The 20,335-nt window shown below is 43.5% G+C and overlaps 1 protein-coding gene across 1 annotated transcript; it reads right to left on the minus strand.

Annotated features, from left to right (window-relative positions):
* Positions 1 to 7,874: 7,874 nt before the first annotated feature.
* Positions 7,875 to 18,790, minus strand: LOC128146449 (uncharacterized). The gene is made up of 11 exons (XM_052797833.1): positions 18,443 to 18,790; positions 16,124 to 16,258; positions 14,755 to 14,879; positions 14,393 to 14,461; positions 13,781 to 13,894; positions 12,837 to 12,952; positions 12,491 to 12,546; positions 10,947 to 10,999; positions 10,170 to 10,297; positions 9,484 to 9,640; positions 7,875 to 8,394 (listed from the first exon to the last, which is right to left on the minus strand). The coding sequence occupies exons 1-11, from the start codon at positions 18,647 to 18,649 to the stop codon at positions 8,340 to 8,342; spliced, it is 1,215 nt and encodes a 404-aa protein (XP_052653793.1). The 5' UTR covers positions 18,650 to 18,790; the 3' UTR covers positions 7,875 to 8,339.
* Between the last annotated feature and the right edge of the window lie 1,545 nt (positions 18,791 to 20,335).

The following is a 20,335-nucleotide window of genomic DNA, read 5'->3' on the forward strand; positions in this document are numbered from 1 at the left end:
ACTCATGAAAAGAGAAAGAAGCAACCCGAAGTGAGCAAAGAGACGGCCAGGGTGATGCTTTCCTCTGGGACGGCATTGCCAAGAGATGCGGAGGAGCTTTCCACCATGACCGACTGTGCTGTGTCAACGCAGCTCCAGCTAACGTGGAAGGCAACGAACACATCTGGGTGCTTTCCTGCTCCCGGCACCCGTTCGTCCATGCACTTGCACAAAATTGCCCAGGGTCCTTGCTCCTCAGTCAGTGAGAACTAATAAAGTGCCATAAACTATATTGTTTTCTCTGAAATAGTGCTAAATAATGCTAACGAATAGCATTTAAATCAGATGTCTGGTGTGAGTGAGGGAGGATTTAAATAAAATAAATGCAGAAAAGAATCTCCATGTAATGATTTGATATTTTTCCCTTGAGACAGAGTCAGTTGAGTCCATGTAAAAGAGGGTGCAGAATCACAGCTCATCAGTGAAGCTGAGAAAGCCTGAGGGAGAAAGAGATGGTTAGAAATGGGTCTTCATCATCCAGCTTATACCAGTTACAGAAAAGCCTCAAACATCAGCAGAGCTTCTCTGTGCTCCAGCACTTCCCAAATGTTACATGAGCCTTTGAAGGGCTTAGCGTTGGCCAAAGTCAGGATCCAAGAGCTGAAACCAAACTCCATAACCACTTCCTACAGCAGAAACATTTGGTATTCCGGTTATATCAGGACTGCCTTGTCCATGGGAAACTACTGTGTTTTGGAAAGCATAAGTGTGAACACAGATCCCGAGTCTTCTTGTGACCATCACTCCATGCCTGTTCATTTGTGTGTAGAGCTGCACTTCTTTTGCATGCTTTGCCACTACGTCCTTTTCTCACTGAGACAAATGTAAAAACACGGAAATATTGTTTAAGGAACATTTCATCCACAGTTCATTAAGGCAAGGGATAACTGAGCTAATCATTACTCATTTCAGTGCTTTTCCATCATTTCCAGAATACCAAATTATCCAGGAACAAGGTGCTCCACTAAATATCCTGATAATGCTAACTGTGCTGCTTGAGCTGATCCAGTCATCACTATGAAACCCAAAGACTAGCAGTGATCTGAAGGAAAAACTTTGGTATTATCATCATGGTATATTCATAATATATATTAAAACTGAGGATTCTTCACAGCCAGTGGGCTCTTCACAGTCCAAAGCAACAATTTCCAACAGATAACATGCAACACAACTTCTGCAAAAATATTTCACCATTCTTTGCAGTTGCAGTTTTAACTATTTTACTGGGAGCGATTGCACAGCATTTACGTGATGTAATACACAGCAGATATCTACAGCGGGTGCTACCTTGTTTCGCTCACGGGTTTGACTGTGTTCTGTTTCTTTTGCAGACTTTCCCCCCTTCTTCATCTTGCCTGCTCCATGTCCCACCCCAAAAAGCGTGAAGGCTCCTGTAGGTCTGGGCAGAGCTCACAAGAGGCTGCGAGGGCGTATGGGAAGCTGCGACGAATGTAAAGTAAACTCTCGGGTTAATATTTAAAGAATGCTGCTATAGAATTGGCCAGACAATTTCTTCCCCCGAGTTTTCCCATGGGTAAAAGACAGACCATAGCTCTTCCTTCCCATGAAAGGCACTTTGATCTCCCTTGATGAAATGCTTTATGTATTTTGGCAGTTTAGTGTAATTGGCTCTGATGGCTCAAGGCTCTTCCCCATCCCCAAAATTCTTCTATGTCGGTGTTTGTTCTGAAAGCCTCACACAACACACGGCTCTTCTAACTGCACGACAGATCAAGAGGAGCGTATTTATGGCTTTGGGAAAATCTCATTAGAGATCATTTAAAAAACTCCTTCTTCATTATGAAAAGCATTTTGTGTGGCTGCTTTGTCTTAATGGGAGTCAAACCCCCTGTCGTCAGAAAGCTGCCTGACATGTACAATTATGAATTGCTCAACAGCAGCTGCAGAAGGACTCGGTCATGTCTGATGGGACTTATTCTTAGATATTTGAACTGAACATTATGTCACCCCTCCTGTCACGGCTGAGGGTTGCCAGCCCAGCAAAGCAGTGGTGCGATACTGGGGCTCCCGCGAGAAGACCACCGTCAGGAGAGGAGAACATTTCTCATCAGCGTGGAGATGCACAGATACATCTCACATCGGCATTTACACCGAGCAACTCTTATTTTCTCACCTCTCCGTGAGTTATGACATTTATTCACAACTATTGTTTTGGTGTAGAGAGTATGGTCAACAGGGCTGTATCTGAAAAGTCACTTATTTTGTTAATCTAATAGAGGAAGGAAAACATTCCTGGCATTATGGTTTTATCAGCTTATAAACATGTGGTAGAAGCCTGCATGCCTTAGAATAACAGCAGAAACAAGACTGGGAAAGGAAACATTGAGATCTGGATGCTTTAGTACAGACAACCAACAGCACAGCACATTGTGTAACCTCAGAGCTTTTCCCACTCCTCATCTCTGCAAAACGCTATTAAATATTCTTAAACTTTGGGGGCCTGTAATTAATTTTTTAAATTCCTTATCAACTGATTAGCCAGCCCTTACTCAAAGGACATTCATGATTGACAACAAAAACAACAAACAGTGGAATTTCCCGTGCTTCATCCAAAAGGAAGGTTTAAAAAGTTAATCAAAACGTATCAAGTGTGCATAATTTGGGTTGTTTTGCCGAAGGAAAAAACTGCGATTTCCACTGAAAAGGGGTGACGGGAGTAAAAAACATCATTGTCTCCTTGCCTGAATAGTTGCTACTTTCACGGCCTTAAGAGCAGAGAAAAAATACAAATAGCATTTTTGACCTGTAGAAAGGTGTAAGTCAGTCAGCTTCCAGATGTCCTCATGGTCACTTTTTCTCTGTTTATAGCTATATACACAATATTGGCTCATGTCACCACAGACGTGTGCTTGCTACCATGCCTTCAACTATGACATTGCCCTTGCTCCTGCCCCAGCTGCTTGGCCCTGCCCTGGCACCTTGGCTTACTGGGATTTCTAGGGAGCTGAATTTTTATCCTACTGGTGCTGAGCTGCATAGTCCTGTCTGGATGTGTCGTATCCTATCCCCCTAGACATGGGACGTGACCAAACCTGGTGTCAAGCAACTTAGATTTTATGGTGGAACTCCTTCTGAAAGAGATGATCACCGTTTTCACTCACCCTGAGGTATCAGCACATTTAGGCACCCACAACAGCACTTCTTCGGCACTGGATGCGATATGCAGAATGCAGGTCTGTCCCTTCGAGGTGCAAACAGGATGAGACCAAAGGCCTTTCATCCTTTTCCCATGTTTTCATCCTCTCATCCAAAAGCATTCATGCCTCCTGACACATGGAAATTTCCTGGGTTCGGTGAGCAAACTCAAACGACAGAGTCATATGAGGGTTGAAATCAAGGCAGCATCTGTGCTGAGGTTTTTTTGCTTATGAAAGTCTCCATTTTTGATGGTTAAAGGTACCAGCTTAAGGCTACTGTAATTATTCAGGGCTGTCTTCTCCTTATGTGGGTGTTTTTTTCACCAATGGTGGAGTTCATGCTTTGGCAGAGATCGGCTAAGAGCCCCTTTCAGCTCTATTTTTAAAAATCAAACTTTAAAGGGATATGGGCAGTCTATTTATCCTTGCAACTGAAAACATCTAATTAGCATTTTATAAAGCCAGTTTTATGGGGTGAGCTCTCTACGTGCTGCAGAAGATTCCTCCATAATCATAAGACCACAAAGGCTGGAGATTTACAATGTATTTCAGAAAAAGAAAGACAAGCAGATGACAATTAAAAAAAAACCCCAAACCCAAGAAGATGCTTCAAGCCAATGGTACAGGTAGGAGAATTAAGGTCATCTCTCAAGCAGAAGGGAAAAATGAGGCTATAGAGTTAGTCGAGGTGGTGGGGCCCAGATGTGCCAGAGATGCCCCTGAATGCAGAAACCAAAGTCACTTGGTCACATCCAAAAGAAATTTCCACCTTGTTGAGTCTCTCCAGACAAATAATTGCAGAAAAGACACTCTGTAGAGGTAAAACTTCTCTCCCTCGTGCCCCAGCCCTCCAGGGCTGGCACAGCCATGGGCTGCACCCAGACCCTCACTCCTGTCAACGCCTTCTTGCTCAAATGGCATCTGATGGACCTCCTTCTGCAAATCACATTTCTAACACCTATAGCAACCAGAAGTCCCTCACCAGTCTCAGATGTCCCAGAAGATGTGACAAGGACTTCAGCCATGAATCATTCCCAGGTTTATTGTGCACAGGGCCATTTCTAAGTTACTTTGACCAAAGCATTTGGGGTCAGCAGTTAAGAAATGCTGTCCCGTGCACAGCTACCAAGCAATGTAGGAGGACACTCCAGAAGAGCATGGCACTCCTCCTTACCCCTCTATATCTTTCCTGGAAAACATGACAAATATGTGAGCGAAGCTGCTGGGACATGTCAGATATGCATCTCCACCCCCATGCTGTGGATCAAGAAAAAAAAGTCATTCACCACTCAGCATATTTGGAAAGTCTCTTGTGCACAGAGCAGACACCTCCAGACGTCTCCATTGGTGACGTTATTTATAAGTGGACCAAACAGCTTGTTAGGCTAATTGCTCCTGGAGGGATTTAACCCTACAGAGAAAACTTGAACAGGGCTCAACTCTTCCACAGCATTAGCTGCCACTCCTCCCTTTGATTTACATCCCTCGTAAAATTTTATGGCCAGATTAGAATGAACTTCATTTGCACTGTGGTTTTAGTAAAGCTTTTTATGCTGAATAAAAGCAAAAATCAATGCTGTAACTAGTTACAGCCTCAACCGGGAAAGGAAAATGCCTCAAAATGGGGGGGAGGACCCAAAAACCCCCCCAGAACAGATCCCTTTGGAGGCCCTGCTTCAGACACCTGAGCTCTGAGTCTAAGTACGTTAGGAGAGCAGCAACTATAAAAAGCCACAGTTTAGGGAAGAGCAATTTTGGATGGAGAAAGACTGATGTGGCTTTTTATGGTAAACAAGAGGGAGCGTGAGGCAGTCGGGGTTCCAGTACATGGGAGAAGGGAGTGGGTTGTTATCAGTCATTTTGTCTGGAATGTCTTTGAGTCATTTGGCTGCTGAGCTTGTTCTTATGGAGGGAAAAGTCTACTTTTGAAATAATTGGTTGCTTTGCAGAGATAATTCAGCCATATAGCACTTTTTTTTAAATAAATTACAGAACTCCCTGGGCTACATTTTGCTTCACCAACTGTAAAGCTAGGACATAAATCCAAAGAGAAAAAAAGATTTTTTTTCTTCCTTTCTTTTTACCAGTGAAATACAGTGTCACTGAAAATGGCCTTTACATCTATACTACGAATACATGAAAGATTGCAAAAAGGAAGGAGAATAAATAAGCCTAGTAAAATATTTACCATTCTAGACATCAGTAGCCAAGGCCAGATTGATGGGAACTGCTTAGTTTGGGGCTGACAGCCTTTAAATGACCTCTTTACAAGTGCCTGAGTCTTGAAATTCAACATGCATGTGAGCTCCAGTGGGACGTGCAAGTATTTTATGCAAGTATTTTGCCATGTCAGGCGCTGGCCCATTGACAGCAGCAGGAATTACAGGTGTTCAGTTCCTCCCAGACGTGCAAAATGCAGATGCTGGAAAGCAGCTCATCCCGACAGGGCTCCAGCTGCCTCTCTTCATGCCGGACGAGAGCAGATCATATGCTACATTTCACTTCTGGCCAGGACTTGCCTCCATTTACTGCTTTTTTTTTGCTTAAAATTAATGCTTTTGGGCTGCAGAAGCATTTCCCAGGATGGATTTTTCCACCGAGAAAGGAGCCACAAGAGAAGGACCACTTCATATGGTCAAAGCGTGGGGCTTGGTAGATTTATTTTAAATTAAATAAGTTATTCCATGTGTCCTGGACACAAGCTCACTATAAACTAATTTGAAATCCAGGGAGAAAACCCCCGACAGTCAATTTTTCAGTCCTTCAAGCTGAAATACCGTACCAGTAGTTCATCACCTGGCAAATAAACCTGCCAGCTCAAAACTTTATTAATCATTTTCTGTACCCTGCTTGAACTTTTCCAAACTGAACTCAGGAGTGCTCTAATTCTCCATCCACTGGTACCAAAAGAAACAAGAGGACAAAAGGAGAGAGATGAAGGTTACGTCATCCTCCTCTGCCTCCTCCACCGCAGGAACATGAACTTCAGAGACTACGATTTGGGGGAGATACCTGCCATTTGCCCCACAGCATCCCCAGTTGTAGCCCAGTTTCTGCGGGTCAGAAACAGCCAGATCAATACCTTCCTTGATGGGATGGATTTTTAATTTTTGGCCTGGACAGGGACTTTTTTTACATCAATTTCTCAAGCTATCATTCCAGAGTAATAATTAACAATTTTTCTTATTATCTACATTGTCCAACACCTCCAAAGAGGCACCTGATTATGTGCCTGTATTCCTTCTTCTAAATGGTAATGGTTTAGTCTTCAAGAAAAAAAAAAAAAGGAAAGAGATGACAAAAACTCCACAGAAAAAAGGAACAGACGTTCCTGAGATCATAGCAAAACAAGCCACATACTTAGTAGGAACAAACTGTAATGTATAACATAGTTATTTTTCTAACCTTTCTAAAATTACCTATTTGACTGATTTCTTATGTGTAAAAAGAGGCATGAGGCCCTCCCTTCTGTCAGAGTACCATTGTCTCGAGTAATTTAGAAGCTCTCTGTTTCAGTGCATTGAGACTACCAGCGCACAGACAGATTGAAGACATCTTTAAGTTTATGCAAGACTCACAAGAATGCGTTTCTTAATACCACTGTAACTAAGGAAGTATTTATAGAAGTCCAGCTAAAATCCAAAGGTCTCAATCAATGACTATACCGAAAGAAATGCAATCGTAAGTCTGCTTTACCCATACAGCTGATGGTTTGGGCTGCAAGGAGGGGCACGGCACTTGGACCACAAATCTGTGCATTCGGTGGGGTACAGCTCACAGGCACAAATGCAGAACAGGGACAATGTTATTAATCAGGGAGTGGGAATCTCTCTACCCTACTGCACAGCTGTAGAAGAGACTGCTGATAAAATCAGCCTGTTACATCATATCAGGCTGTTGCTGGCATCATCCCAGCCTTGTTCAGTAATGCATCCCAAATTTGAACATGCAGTCATGCCATGATATATATAGGCTGAACAATTTTACATTCATGCACCTATTCTGCATATAATGCTGTTATAGTAATAGTGCAAGAACTATCTCAGGAAGGGGAAAGTCTTTAAAGTCTGTTAAAGTATCCTCCAGTGTCAGCCTAAGCAGAGATTATAAATATATATATACGCACCCAGATTTCACTACTTTCTTAAATGGAGTGGAGGTACTATTACAACATATCCTCATGATGCTCCCAGCAGTTGCATAGCGTTGCTGCCTGGTATAGAGAATGAGGCATCTTTCCTTAATTCCTTCTATCCAGATCTTCCAATATAACTATTCTTTCTTGACATATCGTAAGTATTGTTCAATTTTCAGTACTTAATGGCAAGATGCATCTAGGTAGGGAATACACTGTAGGCTACCTTGGGCCAGCAGCTATCAGTGACTAACAGGAATGTTGTGATTAATATGCATCTAAGTTCAAGAGAATGATGAGAAATTCAGATCTTCTAAATTGGACTACCAGGCCCTGGCTTTCCTTCAGACCAGGGAAAAATATGTTTGTACCACTTATTTAATTGGCCATTAATGCTACTCCTAGAAGACACCTCATTTAGATGTGCTTTCTCCTACTTGTTCCAGTTCAGCTCTCATACAGTCATAGACAAGACTATCAAATCAGTGTCGTTTCCTCTAATAGATTTTTCCCATGTTTTAACGACTATAAAACCCAGAGAGTTCAGAAAGATAGAGCTTTTATTTCAAAAACAAATCTGAAAGAACAGAGGAACTGCTAAATTGGGTCAGAGATCCACGTAGCCCAGTGTCCTGGTCTTCACGGTGGGGAGCAGCTGGCAGTTTAGGAAAAATACCAAAAGACAGAGCATAGAGCGATCCCTCCTAGTGCACTCTTCCGCAATCGGCTGTTCAGAGGTTTCCTTTAAATTGCCTCCAGACCACCATGGTTAGCAACCACTAAAAGCTGCACAACTAAAAACGTATCTCATTTCTCTCCAAATCCTTTTATACCCTTGACCTCCACAGCATCCTGTGACAATGAGTTCCACACCCAAAACTGTGCATTTTGCAGGGAGTAACATTTTTTTTTTTGAAAGCTGCTGCTTGCTAACGATGCTGGGACAAACTTGCAAATGCTCAAGGGGGAGAGCTGTCGGTCGCAGGGTGCCAGGAGGAAAGGTCGGGTCATTTGGCTTTTGAACCAAGCTGCAAATTTGGAACCAGCTGGGCGGCTTCATCCCTGTAAGAAGAGCAGCGATGGTGAGTTGGCGTCCTGCGGCGAGGGGGAAGAACCAGACACCCACTCTTTAATTTCTAACATGGTTTTGATTTGGAAGCAGATATGAGATGGGAGCCTACAGGAATTTTGTCAGCGTTGCCAAATTAAGCCTTCCTGGGGCGGATCTAGAAATGTCCAGGACTGTCCAGACTTGCAGAAGGTGCCTTGTTTGGGTTTTAGCTGAGATTTTTTGTGCTGGGTCACTTCCTCCACCATGCAGGTTTTGACAGTCAGTGAAGGGAGCGGAGCAGGTACCTGGCAGCAGCTACAGCCACGGTTCTTAAGTTCAACCAGCGGGCATTTGGCAGTTTAGTGGCCTATTTGATGTGCTTCAAATACGTCTGGTTTTCAGAAGAAGCTGAGCTCTCAATCTCCTGAAAGTCATCTATGGCACTTCCTCTGACAGCCAAGAATTAGTGTTTATTTTAAAAAGCAAACTGAATGTAAACAACCAAACTTGCCTTTTTTTCATGAGAGAAAAGACTCAATAGGGAAAAGGCTCCAGTAAAAGACTGTGACAATCACGTGGCAGGAGAAACAGCACTTCACTGAGAAGCACATACTTTCTCGATATAATCCTTTGCCCTAAAAGAGGCATGCCTGTATTGATTTTCTGAACATTTATCTGTTCTGTGCTCTAGTCTGACAAATACTTGTGTGAGCAAATTTCACCCTGTAAACGGTTAGCCTGCTGTTTGGGGTAGAGGACTCATTATTTTTATAATGTGACCGATTGCCTAAATAAGAGTCTCCAGAATGGACCATCCACCAACTCATGTATGGAGACCTATACAAAATCCTACATAAACCTATACCACAAACAACTGAACAAGTGTCCATGGTTTGTCTGTATGTATGAAGTGCTTGCACAATCATTCTTTTTCAAATAATATATAGAGTGTTTGTCAATTTAACTAAATGAACAACATATATTTACATCAGATAAAAAATCTGTGCATTTATGCTTCAAATATCTGTGGAGCTGTAGCCACATACATCAATATAGGAGGATGGGAATTCTTTACCTCTTCTTGCCTGTCATTATTTTACCTGTAATAAAATTCAACCAAGCCCCAGCCTTGCGTTAACCCGTTCAGTCGGAAATCTGCAATGCACTCGTGGAAAACGCCGCTTCCAGTCAGGCCGTTATACACCATGGGGCAAGCTTGCTTATCCAGCGTTGCAGAAACATCAAAGTACTTGCCACCTTTGATAAGAGTAAAAATGGAAGAATGTCTCCAACTTTCAGTAGTATTTTACCTCAAAAAATCCCAAGATCTATTATTTTTGCATATGGTTTCTTCTTATGCAATAAGAATAAGAGCAATAGTTTTCCTGTCTGCTTTGTAAATTAAGTAAAATCTTTGATCAAGCTGTATTTCCAGAGCAGCTGAATCCGCCTCATAATACACATTTTGACATCCAAAAAAGCAAAAATCACATCATTTATCTGGATTAGCATAAGCAACAGTCACCACAAATAGAAACTGTAACTCTCCCTCTGGTACAACTGCCTGTGGCCCTGATCCTGCAGTGGACACAACACCGTTTCACCAATGACACACTACATATGACTTAAGCACAGAGGTAAATTTCTCAGGGTGTAGGATGATGCATTTAGCTTTCCAATTTGCTCCAAGGATCACATGGAATTTCACCGAATAGTCTTTCCTCCAGCAAATTAGCTGCATGCCAAAAAGCTGAAGGCAGATATAATTGGGCTACATTTAGCTTACCGGCAGTAAAACTGACTCCATATTCATCCTTGATAACACCATCATCAGCCATCTCAGCCAGTGAGGCATTGGACCACTCGATGCCAGCCTTCCTCCCATCGGGGAAAAAGACATAACCTACAGTGAGGCTGAAGGGGAAAGAAATGGAGCAGATTTAAAGTTCAACCAAATTCAAATGGACCAGCACATTGGCCTTCCAGGGGAGCTCAACGCTGAGCATGGCCTTCATCCCTGGAAAGCAGCAAGAATAAATAAAAAAGGTTATATTGTGGGATATTGCAAATGCTGAGCGGGGGAAGCCACGCATGCAGGAAAGATGAGGCTTGCAGGAAGGATTGTGGTGGGCAGGTGGGACAGGCAGGTCACTTGGTCCCACTTGGTCCCACGGCCATGAACGCTGGTCTTTAAGCTTCTGGATGCAGAGAACACCAGTCAGCGAGGCAGGGCTCCCTGCATAATGCCCCACTACAGAGACACACCTTCTTAAATAGCTGGAAGTGCTCAATTTGTACCTCTAACTCATCTAGACAGAAAGACAGGCAGCTGAATCAGCCAAATAGTAATTGAATGGAAAGGAAGTAATTGAAGGTAAACGTTGTCCTTGTGACTGATTTCAAATGGAAAATTGGGTGGAGGGAGTGGGGAGCAAGAAGGTGTGGATGGAAATCGGGCTGTACAGGTTCAAAGCAAGAATGTGCATATAAGCATCCTGCAGAGCAACTTCTGCCACCTTTAAGACATATGTTTTTAGCAGCTTAAACTTCTGTGGTTACTTACTTAGTTGTGGTAGCTGGCATATTAATAACTGTTAAATGTGCCGCAGTCCCATCCTGTAAGAGAGCGATAAAGAAAAAGCAGTCTAATTTGACCGGACTCATTTCTGTGGGTCATCCATTGACTTGACCAAGACGACACTGGATATATCTCAGGTTATGCAGCCTGCTATGACTTTATACTTTTAAATCTTCTCTACATCATCCTTGAAAATCTGGCTGCAAATGAGAGTCCAAGAATATAAACCAAACACATTAAGGACAAATTAAGGATGTTAAGGACAACAGAAAGTCCACAGCAAGCAGACATAAGAGGAGGAAGGAAACAATACATGCATAGAAGTCAGCTAGCCATGTTCAAAACTGATGGGCAAGCTACCAAAGTTGGCCCTGCTTTGACCAGAAATCTCTTTTAACCTATATTATCTATGCCTGAGAGCAGCATACAGGAAAAACGCTAACTAAGAAAGAGGAATCTCATGTTTTTATTCATTTCTCTTCCATCCTTGAGTCTGAATCTCTTCACGCTGTACTTGGGCTGCTCTGAGGCAAATATAAGCCTAGGCTGTGATGTTATATATGTACAGACACTCAGGTTATGAGTACTCCAAACTTCAATCAGCGGTAAACTTTAATTCCTTCTTAACAAACAGTCAGATGGCTTTTAATTAGGAAAGGAAGAGCCGCAGTTATTTTGAGTCCTGAATAACTATGAAGAAAAGGGAGAGGTTACTACCTGATTATATACATTGCAGTGCAAAAGCACAGTCTTATTAAAAGGTACACAGGCATATGTTCAATCACAGCAGCTACTGGATCTGCACATACGCGGGATTTTCCAAGGTGAGTTTTTGTGCTGGCCACCACATATCTGGGAAAAGAACTTTTATTCTGAATTCAGCCTTAACTCCTGCAATGCTGCCTATAATAGAGAGTTCAGATTTCTTTACGCCTGTGTTGGCAAAGGAAGGCCTTTTCAGGAGCATCTGTTTGGGTTGCATGCCAGCTTGTAAGGTCAGCATTCAGCATTTCCCCAGGCTGTGTGCTCCCAGCAGCCACAGCGCTGACTCTCCTCCAGCATAGCCACAACGGCAAAGCAAAGAATTAGAGCTCAGCACAGGCAGAAATATTTGCCGACTGCTGTCACGAAGGCTTAGGATGCCTTCAAACACCTCAGGCTCTCAATCAGTGTGAATCAGCACTGCACCAACTCCACAGAGTGCTGGATATTTGTGGCAGCTGAGAATGTGTCCTGTAAAGCTACCTACCTAATTTTTCTTTAAAAACGCCAAAACAAACAGTTGCAAGTTACCAAAACAACTTTTGGTTCAACCTGTGCAGCAAAATATCAGTTTTTACAAACACGGCTCTGCTTTTGAGAGCTGCTCCCAACACTGATACGGGCTCATGATGGCACCAGTTAGAACTTCTGATTGCACACCGTGGATGCTCCCAATGCCTTATTTCTAGTTATTTAAATACAACTGACAAGCTCAGGAACATCACCATTTTCATGGTGAAGAAGCATATTGGCATGTTAATACCCACCTCAAAGTGTGCCAAAATCATGACATAACGGTAAATCTCAGACCAGTCCCGGATACCTGCAAAAAAGAACAAAATAACCCACCCTAAAGTTCACTGTTGCTGGAAAACATGAACTAATAGTACCTGACTTGACATTAACTTTGGATAAAGAGATATCCAGTAATTGATAACATGGGAGGCATATGCATGTCCCCAGAACAGTAATGGCATTTCCTCTGAAATGTCTTAACTCCAAGCCCAGTCATGAAATTGGTTATTTTTAAAGATAATCTTTAGTCCCACTGTCCTACCAGTACCAGCTATAGGGAAGGTAACCAAGTGAGTGAATTGCTTCTGGTGCTGTTACCGTAAGAGTGGCTCCGAACGCCTTTGAGGGAAAGTTCAGTTTTCTCATGATTTTCTATTTCAATTTCTCCAACAGACTGGCCCCACTGCTCATGTCGGAAATGTTGTTCCCTTTGTCTGGAAGAAAGAAAAGAGTGAATTGGCACAGGCAAAATCAACGATTCTCCTATTCAAGCAGCCTCAATGCCAATCTGATGGACTTACATCCCAAAACGAAGGAGATAGAGCATCTGGATCATGGCTATGCCAGATTTTCCACATTAGTAACCACTTTTACATTTCCCAGTTATCACTACACAATGTCTATGAGACACCTGAGAATGAAACAGCAACAAATTCCCACCCTGACAGACTACAAAAATGCCCTTTGTTTGAAAAAGTGCTGTACTACCAAACAGTTGCTGCTTAGAAGTCATCAGGTATCACCAAAGACAGCACACTATTCTATACATACTCTCTGCTTGTATTTAGACAACATGCTATTGATACTCATATTTTCTTCTCGTATTTTCAGCTCTCTGAAGCTTGTATAGTAATTAAAACACCCACTTTGGCTCTCCTTTCACACGATCATATTCGATCCTTTGCTTTGATATACCTGCACCATTGACTTTGGAAGCGACCTAAATCAGGTTGTTAGCAATGAAAAAAGACAGAATAAGAAATAGTCCTTAATGCTCAAGGTTTTAGAGACCAAAACTGTGGGCAGATCCCTCTACCCACATATTAGGAAGATCCTGTCTGTGTGCAGGATCCTCCTTAGAGGTTGCCCGGTCTGGTGTGGTAATGAATCCAGGAGACACCTGACAGGAGCCATGCTCTTTATTAGCTCAATTCAAATTAAACCCACCTTCTAAAATCACCTAAACCAACATATGACAGACCCTGAAGAGATCCGTAGAAAAATTACTATTAACCCCAGAAGAAATTAATGTCGCCTCTCACTTTTTGACCCTCTGGAAGAACTCGATGGTCCACGGTTCCTGGGCAAATGCACGTGCAAATGTGCTGGGGTGACTGTCGACACTAAAGTTAAAGACTTCTGTGAAGTTCTCCCAACTAGGAAAAGAGAGGAAAAAAAATAAAAGACATTATTAGCTTTCAGGTCATACTAGGCCAAATTGTGCACTTGCTACCCTGACAGTGGCACTCTTTGTATTTTATGGTTATTGGAAAATTCTGATTTTTGTCATCTTAAATATGTAACTACTTTTCAAGGAGGCAAACAAAAGGAAACCGAGAAGAGCAACAACGGCCTACAAGAGTCAACAGATTACCTAGGAAGGGAAGCTGGCAGGGCAGAGCCCCAAGGAAAAGCATGCTGCTGTCTCTCATGTAGTCTGTTCAGAGGTACAAATGCAGCATTACTCCAGACATGCTGTGCTACTTTGACAGCAAATAATTTTTTATCAGACAAACAGAGTCCATAAACAGAAAGAGAAAGCAGAGGCGAGGGCTTCATGTGTTACTTTGTGCACTTGACCCTTTGAAAACCGTAACCAAATCTCTAACCATGAACTCACTATACACCCCAAAGCAAATGTGAAACACTCTTACTGGAAAGAGAATTGAACTGGTACAAGTTCACCTTCCTCTTCGCTCCACTGCTGTCGGTAGGGTCCTTTTCTGTAAGGCAAAGCACTATGATTGCGTATCATTCCTAAACAAACAGCAAAATGTTTCTTACATGTTTGTAAATGGATGCAATAGGAGAGACTGCAGAAGAATGATACTATTGTGTGCTAAGGTAGAATAGTAATGCTATGTATTAGTAGCTGTATTTTCATTCCATAAAAACCAATGCGTGCTATTGTTACCAAATAGCTTTTGGTTCAAGCCGGTTAAATGTATTTCCAGACAGTGTTCAAAAAACCTTAGTCTTCAACGTAGATAAATGAAACTATAGAGTGCTGCAATACCTGAGTAATCCGTCGAAGCTTATTTTCCAGCATGTTTGGGGCTCTAAGTATTCAATAGTAAGCCCTCCTCCACTCCAAATCTCTTCAGATTCATCACTCACCATCATGTTTGGATGTTGTGGGTGCTAAAAAGACATTTCAGGAAAACACTTGCTTAATTCAATTGTGAGGATGCAATGTGGGTCAACTCCTGCTCTGACGGTCCTCTGCAGGAGGAACATTTGGTTGAATTGGCTTTTCAGTTCTACCTGCTTTCTGGTGATCAGATTTTCAGAGAGGGAAAATTGCATCTAAACCACCTGAGTTATAAGATAACACATTATTGTTTCAGATGATACAACTGAATTACTTGTGTGACGGGAGGTCACTGCAAGAACTCAGCTCCTTACGCTAGTGACTGTCAAGCTTACAGCCAAGCTGATACAGGGCTTTGGGGGTAAATTTATTTTTAGACTGAATCTGATGAAACTCTAAAATGATTTAAATTTCTACTGCGTGCAAGCTCCCCAAACTCTTCAGCTGCTCTTTGAAAACCATGTCTTGTTTCCTAAAGCTGCCACCTTACTAAAAGAGAGCTTAAGCCTGTTGCTGTAGTGAAGGACCTAAGAAGGTCCTGAATTTGGCTGGCAGTTCTAAGTGACAAAGCCACAAAGTAGTATCGTTATACTAAATATTACTAGAAAACAAAATAATGCATATCAATCTTCTCTTTTATTATTTACTGCAAATAGGATGTCTCCTGCTTTTTCTGGTCATGGCTACTCAGCGAAACAAATTTGTGAACATAAACATAGTTGAGTGAAAAGGGATTTATGCCAGATCTTCCCTCCTTCTTTACTATGTAGTCAGCTATTAAGAAAAAAGAAAATCCGCAGTCAAAATATATGATTAACACTGTTTTCTTTTTAGCAAGAATGAAGCAGATGTACATATAACTCCCTAAAAGCTTTCCTTTCTCTTTTATGGAGGCAATTCCACAATGTTTTTTATAGTATTCACTCATTAAAAAGGGGGAAAAAATCAACCATAACCATACAACGTAACTTATTAACGAGGTGCTGCACATTACCAGAAAGACCGAATGCTCAAATTCTTCCTGGAAGACTTACCAAGACACTTTTCAGAAAATACGTTTTGTGCACATTATGGGAAAAAGGGAATGAGTGTCAGGTACCTACTCAAAAAATTAGACATAACCAGTAATCTGGCCAGTTCTACACTGCCTTTAGACACAGCACTGATGTCTTACTGTTAGGATGTTAATGTAGTGAAGATGCAGAGGACATGAATTTTTGCTTGGGATCTTAACATGGCTTCAAGATAGGAGTTAAGCACTGCTCTTGAATGTCATCCCACATCCACCACTTACTTCAAACTCTCCTATTCCATCCACCCTCAGGAAGAGCCACATCTCACAGATCCCATCGGGACGTTTCGCAAGACGAGCAATCACGAAGGTCTTGTTGGTCTCTGCAAAGCCGGTGAAGTAAACCGAATCGAGTGCCTAGGGAAAGGGAAATGGATTTTAGGTCCAGGCGGAGGCAGGAAAGGAGGGGGAGAAGATGAGTAATTCTTTGTTTTCCGTAGGTTTCTTCTCGGGAATCAAATCTTACTTTCACTTTTTATATTTAATAGCAGGCAGCCCAGCGAACGGCCGGAGAGTTTTGCTAAGCAGCAGTGAAGCCTCATTCGTAACACAGGACAGCCCATGGGCTCAGAAAATGACAGAGGTCCATAACATTTAGGCAATCTGGCGTACAATAATCACATTGACACAAAAGCCTTTTTCCTTTCTCATTTGCCCATTTCCTCATTAGGGCAGACACAGAAAGCAGAGAGGGAGCAGATGAGAAGCAGTTTTAGAGAGGGAACATAATTACTGCATGATAGCCACGGACAAGGTGAAATATTATCCTGAATTAAGATGATTATTTTGCAATGAGAAGTTCCCTTGACCAAAATCCTTATGAAATGTGCCCTCAAAAAGAGTGTCTGTGAGGATGAAATTGAGCCACAACCATGCTGTTTCCCCACCTAGCTTCAAACTGTATATAGGACAACTTATACTTAGGGGAAACGTAGAACTAAAATGGGAAAAGGAACAGAAAGAAAGAAAAACAGAGGAAAACCAGCACTTTACTAACATGATTAGCAGCTGGGCTGCTGTAGGGCCAGTTAACACCGCGAATCTCAAAAACTATTAGGCACAGAAGACCACAACTTCAAATGCAGATGTACATCTTCACGTATTTGTGCAGAACTCGCTCAAAGGGATGTTTTACAAGCTGGAACATGGAAATTAAGATTTATGAATGCGTCTTTGGGCATGGATGAAGTTCTGCTTCTGAAAAATTATTCACTGTAAAATGCAAAAAAAATACTAAAATCAGATTATTATTGCCCTTATGCATACAGATAAGGTGGGATTTTGAGGGCACAGAGTCTGGAAATACACACAGAGTGAGCCTGCTGGATGCCAGTGCAAAAATTCAGAGACATCATTTCTGGAAGTATTTTCCAGATCCATTTTTAGACCTCTCTTGTAAGTGTTGCTCCAGTGCTGCTGCTTGGAGGAGCAGAGAGGAAAGCACAGAGCCCTTGGCTATATCTCAAACCACCCTGGATGTCAGTTTGATTTGGAAGGTGGTGTCACTCCTGCCCTATCAAATCTGGTCAAGACTGGCAAAACACTTCAAAACGCTCCAAGCAGCAGCTTAATTAGTAGAAAGGAAAAGCTAGAGAAAGGATCTTCTTTTTTTAAATGCTAAGCAGAAGCCTCAATGCATTTGTTAAATAATATGACTTAAGGATTCCCAGAAGGCTCCAGGAAATGTTAGCAAGAAGTTGATTTTTCACAGAAATTACTTAGCATCCAAAATCTCAGCTGGCATCTGCAAGCTGAATCTTGATGAGGCAAGGAAAACCGAGGGAAATCCTGTCTCATCAGCCTTTCTGCTTCCCCCTCTCACCAAATAATAAAGCAAAGCCCACCCAAATCTCCCCGTTAGGCACAGTGAGTATTTTGACGGGATGGTACAGGAACACAGGCAAGGTGCAGGTTGTAGGTAGAGGGTTTATTATTTATTAAGCAGACAAGTCCACCTGGAAAATTAGATTCAATTCACTTAAGTGTGCTAAAATCAAAGGCTTCTGTGTCCCGCAGTGTGCCTGCTTTTTCCCATCGACATCATCTGGTCTGATTAGAGATAAACCTTCTCCCTGCAAGGGACAGCCAAGGTGACATCCCCAACCTGCCCTCCCTGGGATGTCTTGAAGCGACGGCGGGGCGCAGAAAAGGTGTGGGTCCCAAGGCTTCGGGGGTTGGGCAGTGGGGGTGCCAGGCACCAGGATGCAGGGAATGGGGGGTACCCGAGGGATGCAGGTCCCAGAAGGATGCAAGGGGCTGGGGTGCAGGGGATGCAGAGGGCTGCAGGTCGCTGATGGACGTGGGTTCCGCAGATGGAGGTGGCGTGGCTCCAGGGGGGTTCCAGGTCCCAGGGGATGGGGGTTCCAGGGATCGGGGGGGTGGGGGGGGGGAGATGCTGGGGATGGGGTGCCAGGGTGCAGGGAGATAACAGGGGTGGAAGGGAGTCCCGGGGAAGGAGGTCCCGGGCAAGGGGGGTCCCGGGGAAGGGTGTCCCAGGATTGGGGATACCGGGGGGGTAAGGGGGGTGGACGGGACACTCACGTGGGGGTCGGGGCGAAGCGGGCGCGGCCGCCGCGGCTCCGCGGGACCTCCGCCGGCCGCCCGCTGCCTCCCGGCGCCGTGGAAAAGCAGGAGGCAGCCCAGGGCCCAGCGCTTCAGCGGAGCCCAGGCGCCGGGGGCGGCCGCTCGCCGTCCCCCGAGCAGGGCCAGCAGCACCAGCAGCCCCAGCAGCCCCAGCAGCCCCAGCATGGTGGGGAGCGGAGCGCGGAGCGGGGCGCGGAGCGGGGCGCGGAGCGCGGTGCTGGCTCCCCGGCAGCCGCCAGACCCCGCCTCGGGGCCGCTCACCGCGGCGTCCCGGGACCGGTCGCGGTCATTTCCGCGAGGGGGATTGTCCCGGCTGCCGGAGCGCTGAGGTCATGCTGGGGAGTTGTAGTTGCTCCTTTTTTTTAAAAAAAAAAAAAAAAAAAATTTTTTTTTTTTAACTTTTTAAATTTTTTTCTCCCGAGAAATGTGATCTCGGCGCGCGTTTCGCCCGGCTGTATGGAAGAGCTCAAAGGGAAGTTCAGGCAGTTCCCACTGGAGAGGCAGGGCCAAATTTCTAGGAAATCCTCCAGATTAAGTGTTGTGGTGCGGGAGAGGTGGGTTTGGGGTCTCCCCCCTGGGGCTATCGGCGGGTATGAGGGCAATATCAGCGGCTCTTCGCCGAGGCTGAAGGTTGTGGATGTTCCCAGCTCTTTGATTCGGATCCCAATTCCAGTTGTAGACTTTTACTGGGCTCTCAGCGTACGGGGGTCCTTCGCTTGCTCCCGCTGCCAGCTCCGGCCAACGGGCAGGGAAAAGGCTTGGCAGCCCATTTCATCCAGCGTACCAAAAAAAAAATTAAAAAAATAATCGCAGCGGGCATCCCTTCAGCACCTCTTGTAGGTACCATTTCTACAAGCTGTATTTTTGAAGGCTTTTTTTTGGCTGGCTGCACGATAGATCTTTTTATTCCTTTTGCAATTAGGAAGCATTTAGTCTCATTTCCCTACACTAAAATAAACCCAGCCTCTCAGGAGTGGTTGAAGTGTAGCTGACCTCACTTTGGAGAATGATGGGGCTCTCGGAACCCATGCTTGCTTTTGTTTTCTGAGTGTTTTGACTCCCTGTTAGCTCTACAGACTTCTCAGCAGACTTCCTGTTACTTGAAGAAGCATTTCTTGTACATTTTTATGCCTCGTCTCTGTTGTCCCTCAATTTGGTTTTAGAGCCACCTCTGCTGTGGTTTCTGTTTAACAGATCAGTGCCTATGGTTCTTTCGGTTTTCTTCTTTGAATGCAACTTGCTTTTAATAACTCCTTGGCTCTGCTGCTTCTTCTTGCCCTTTATCTAGTCTTTTTTGATACTGATGCGCACTTACTCTGCCTCTATGATCATGTTTCTATCTATCCTTCAAAAGCTTTTGGTGTCTTAGATGTTCCTTTTACCTTCTTAAAAAGCTTCCTTATTTTTACACAGTTCCCCTTTTCTGAGACCGGGCACAACTGTTCTGTATTGCTTTATTGCTATCCATGGACCACATCAAATCAAAAGCAGAAGGGCAGGGACTAAAAAGCAGAAGGCACCAGAGATTAAGACAATGAGGCTCAGAAATTTATTTCTGTAAATCACCATTGCTTCAGTTAATATTCAAGGGGTACGTCTTAAAGTTAACTGCAGACAGTAGGCAGAGAGCCAGAGAGATAATAAGGTTGTTTTCCTACTTCAGATTGTGTCGTGGAGGGACTGAAAACGGTCTAAAAATAGGAGATGTGTCACAATGTTATCACCCTGCACCTGCAGCACAGCAGATATGGTTCAGTCCAGAGAAAGGCTGCAAAGGGAATGAATTATGAAAAACTGCATTTATTTTTAGTTAAAATTTAAACACAGTATTGACACAAAGCAATATTCAAT

Source organism: Harpia harpyja, chromosome 9 (assembly GCF_026419915.1).
Source record: "Harpia harpyja isolate bHarHar1 chromosome 9, bHarHar1 primary haplotype, whole genome shotgun sequence".
In the NCBI taxonomy this organism is placed as follows: domain Eukaryota; kingdom Metazoa; phylum Chordata; class Aves; order Accipitriformes; family Accipitridae; genus Harpia; species Harpia harpyja.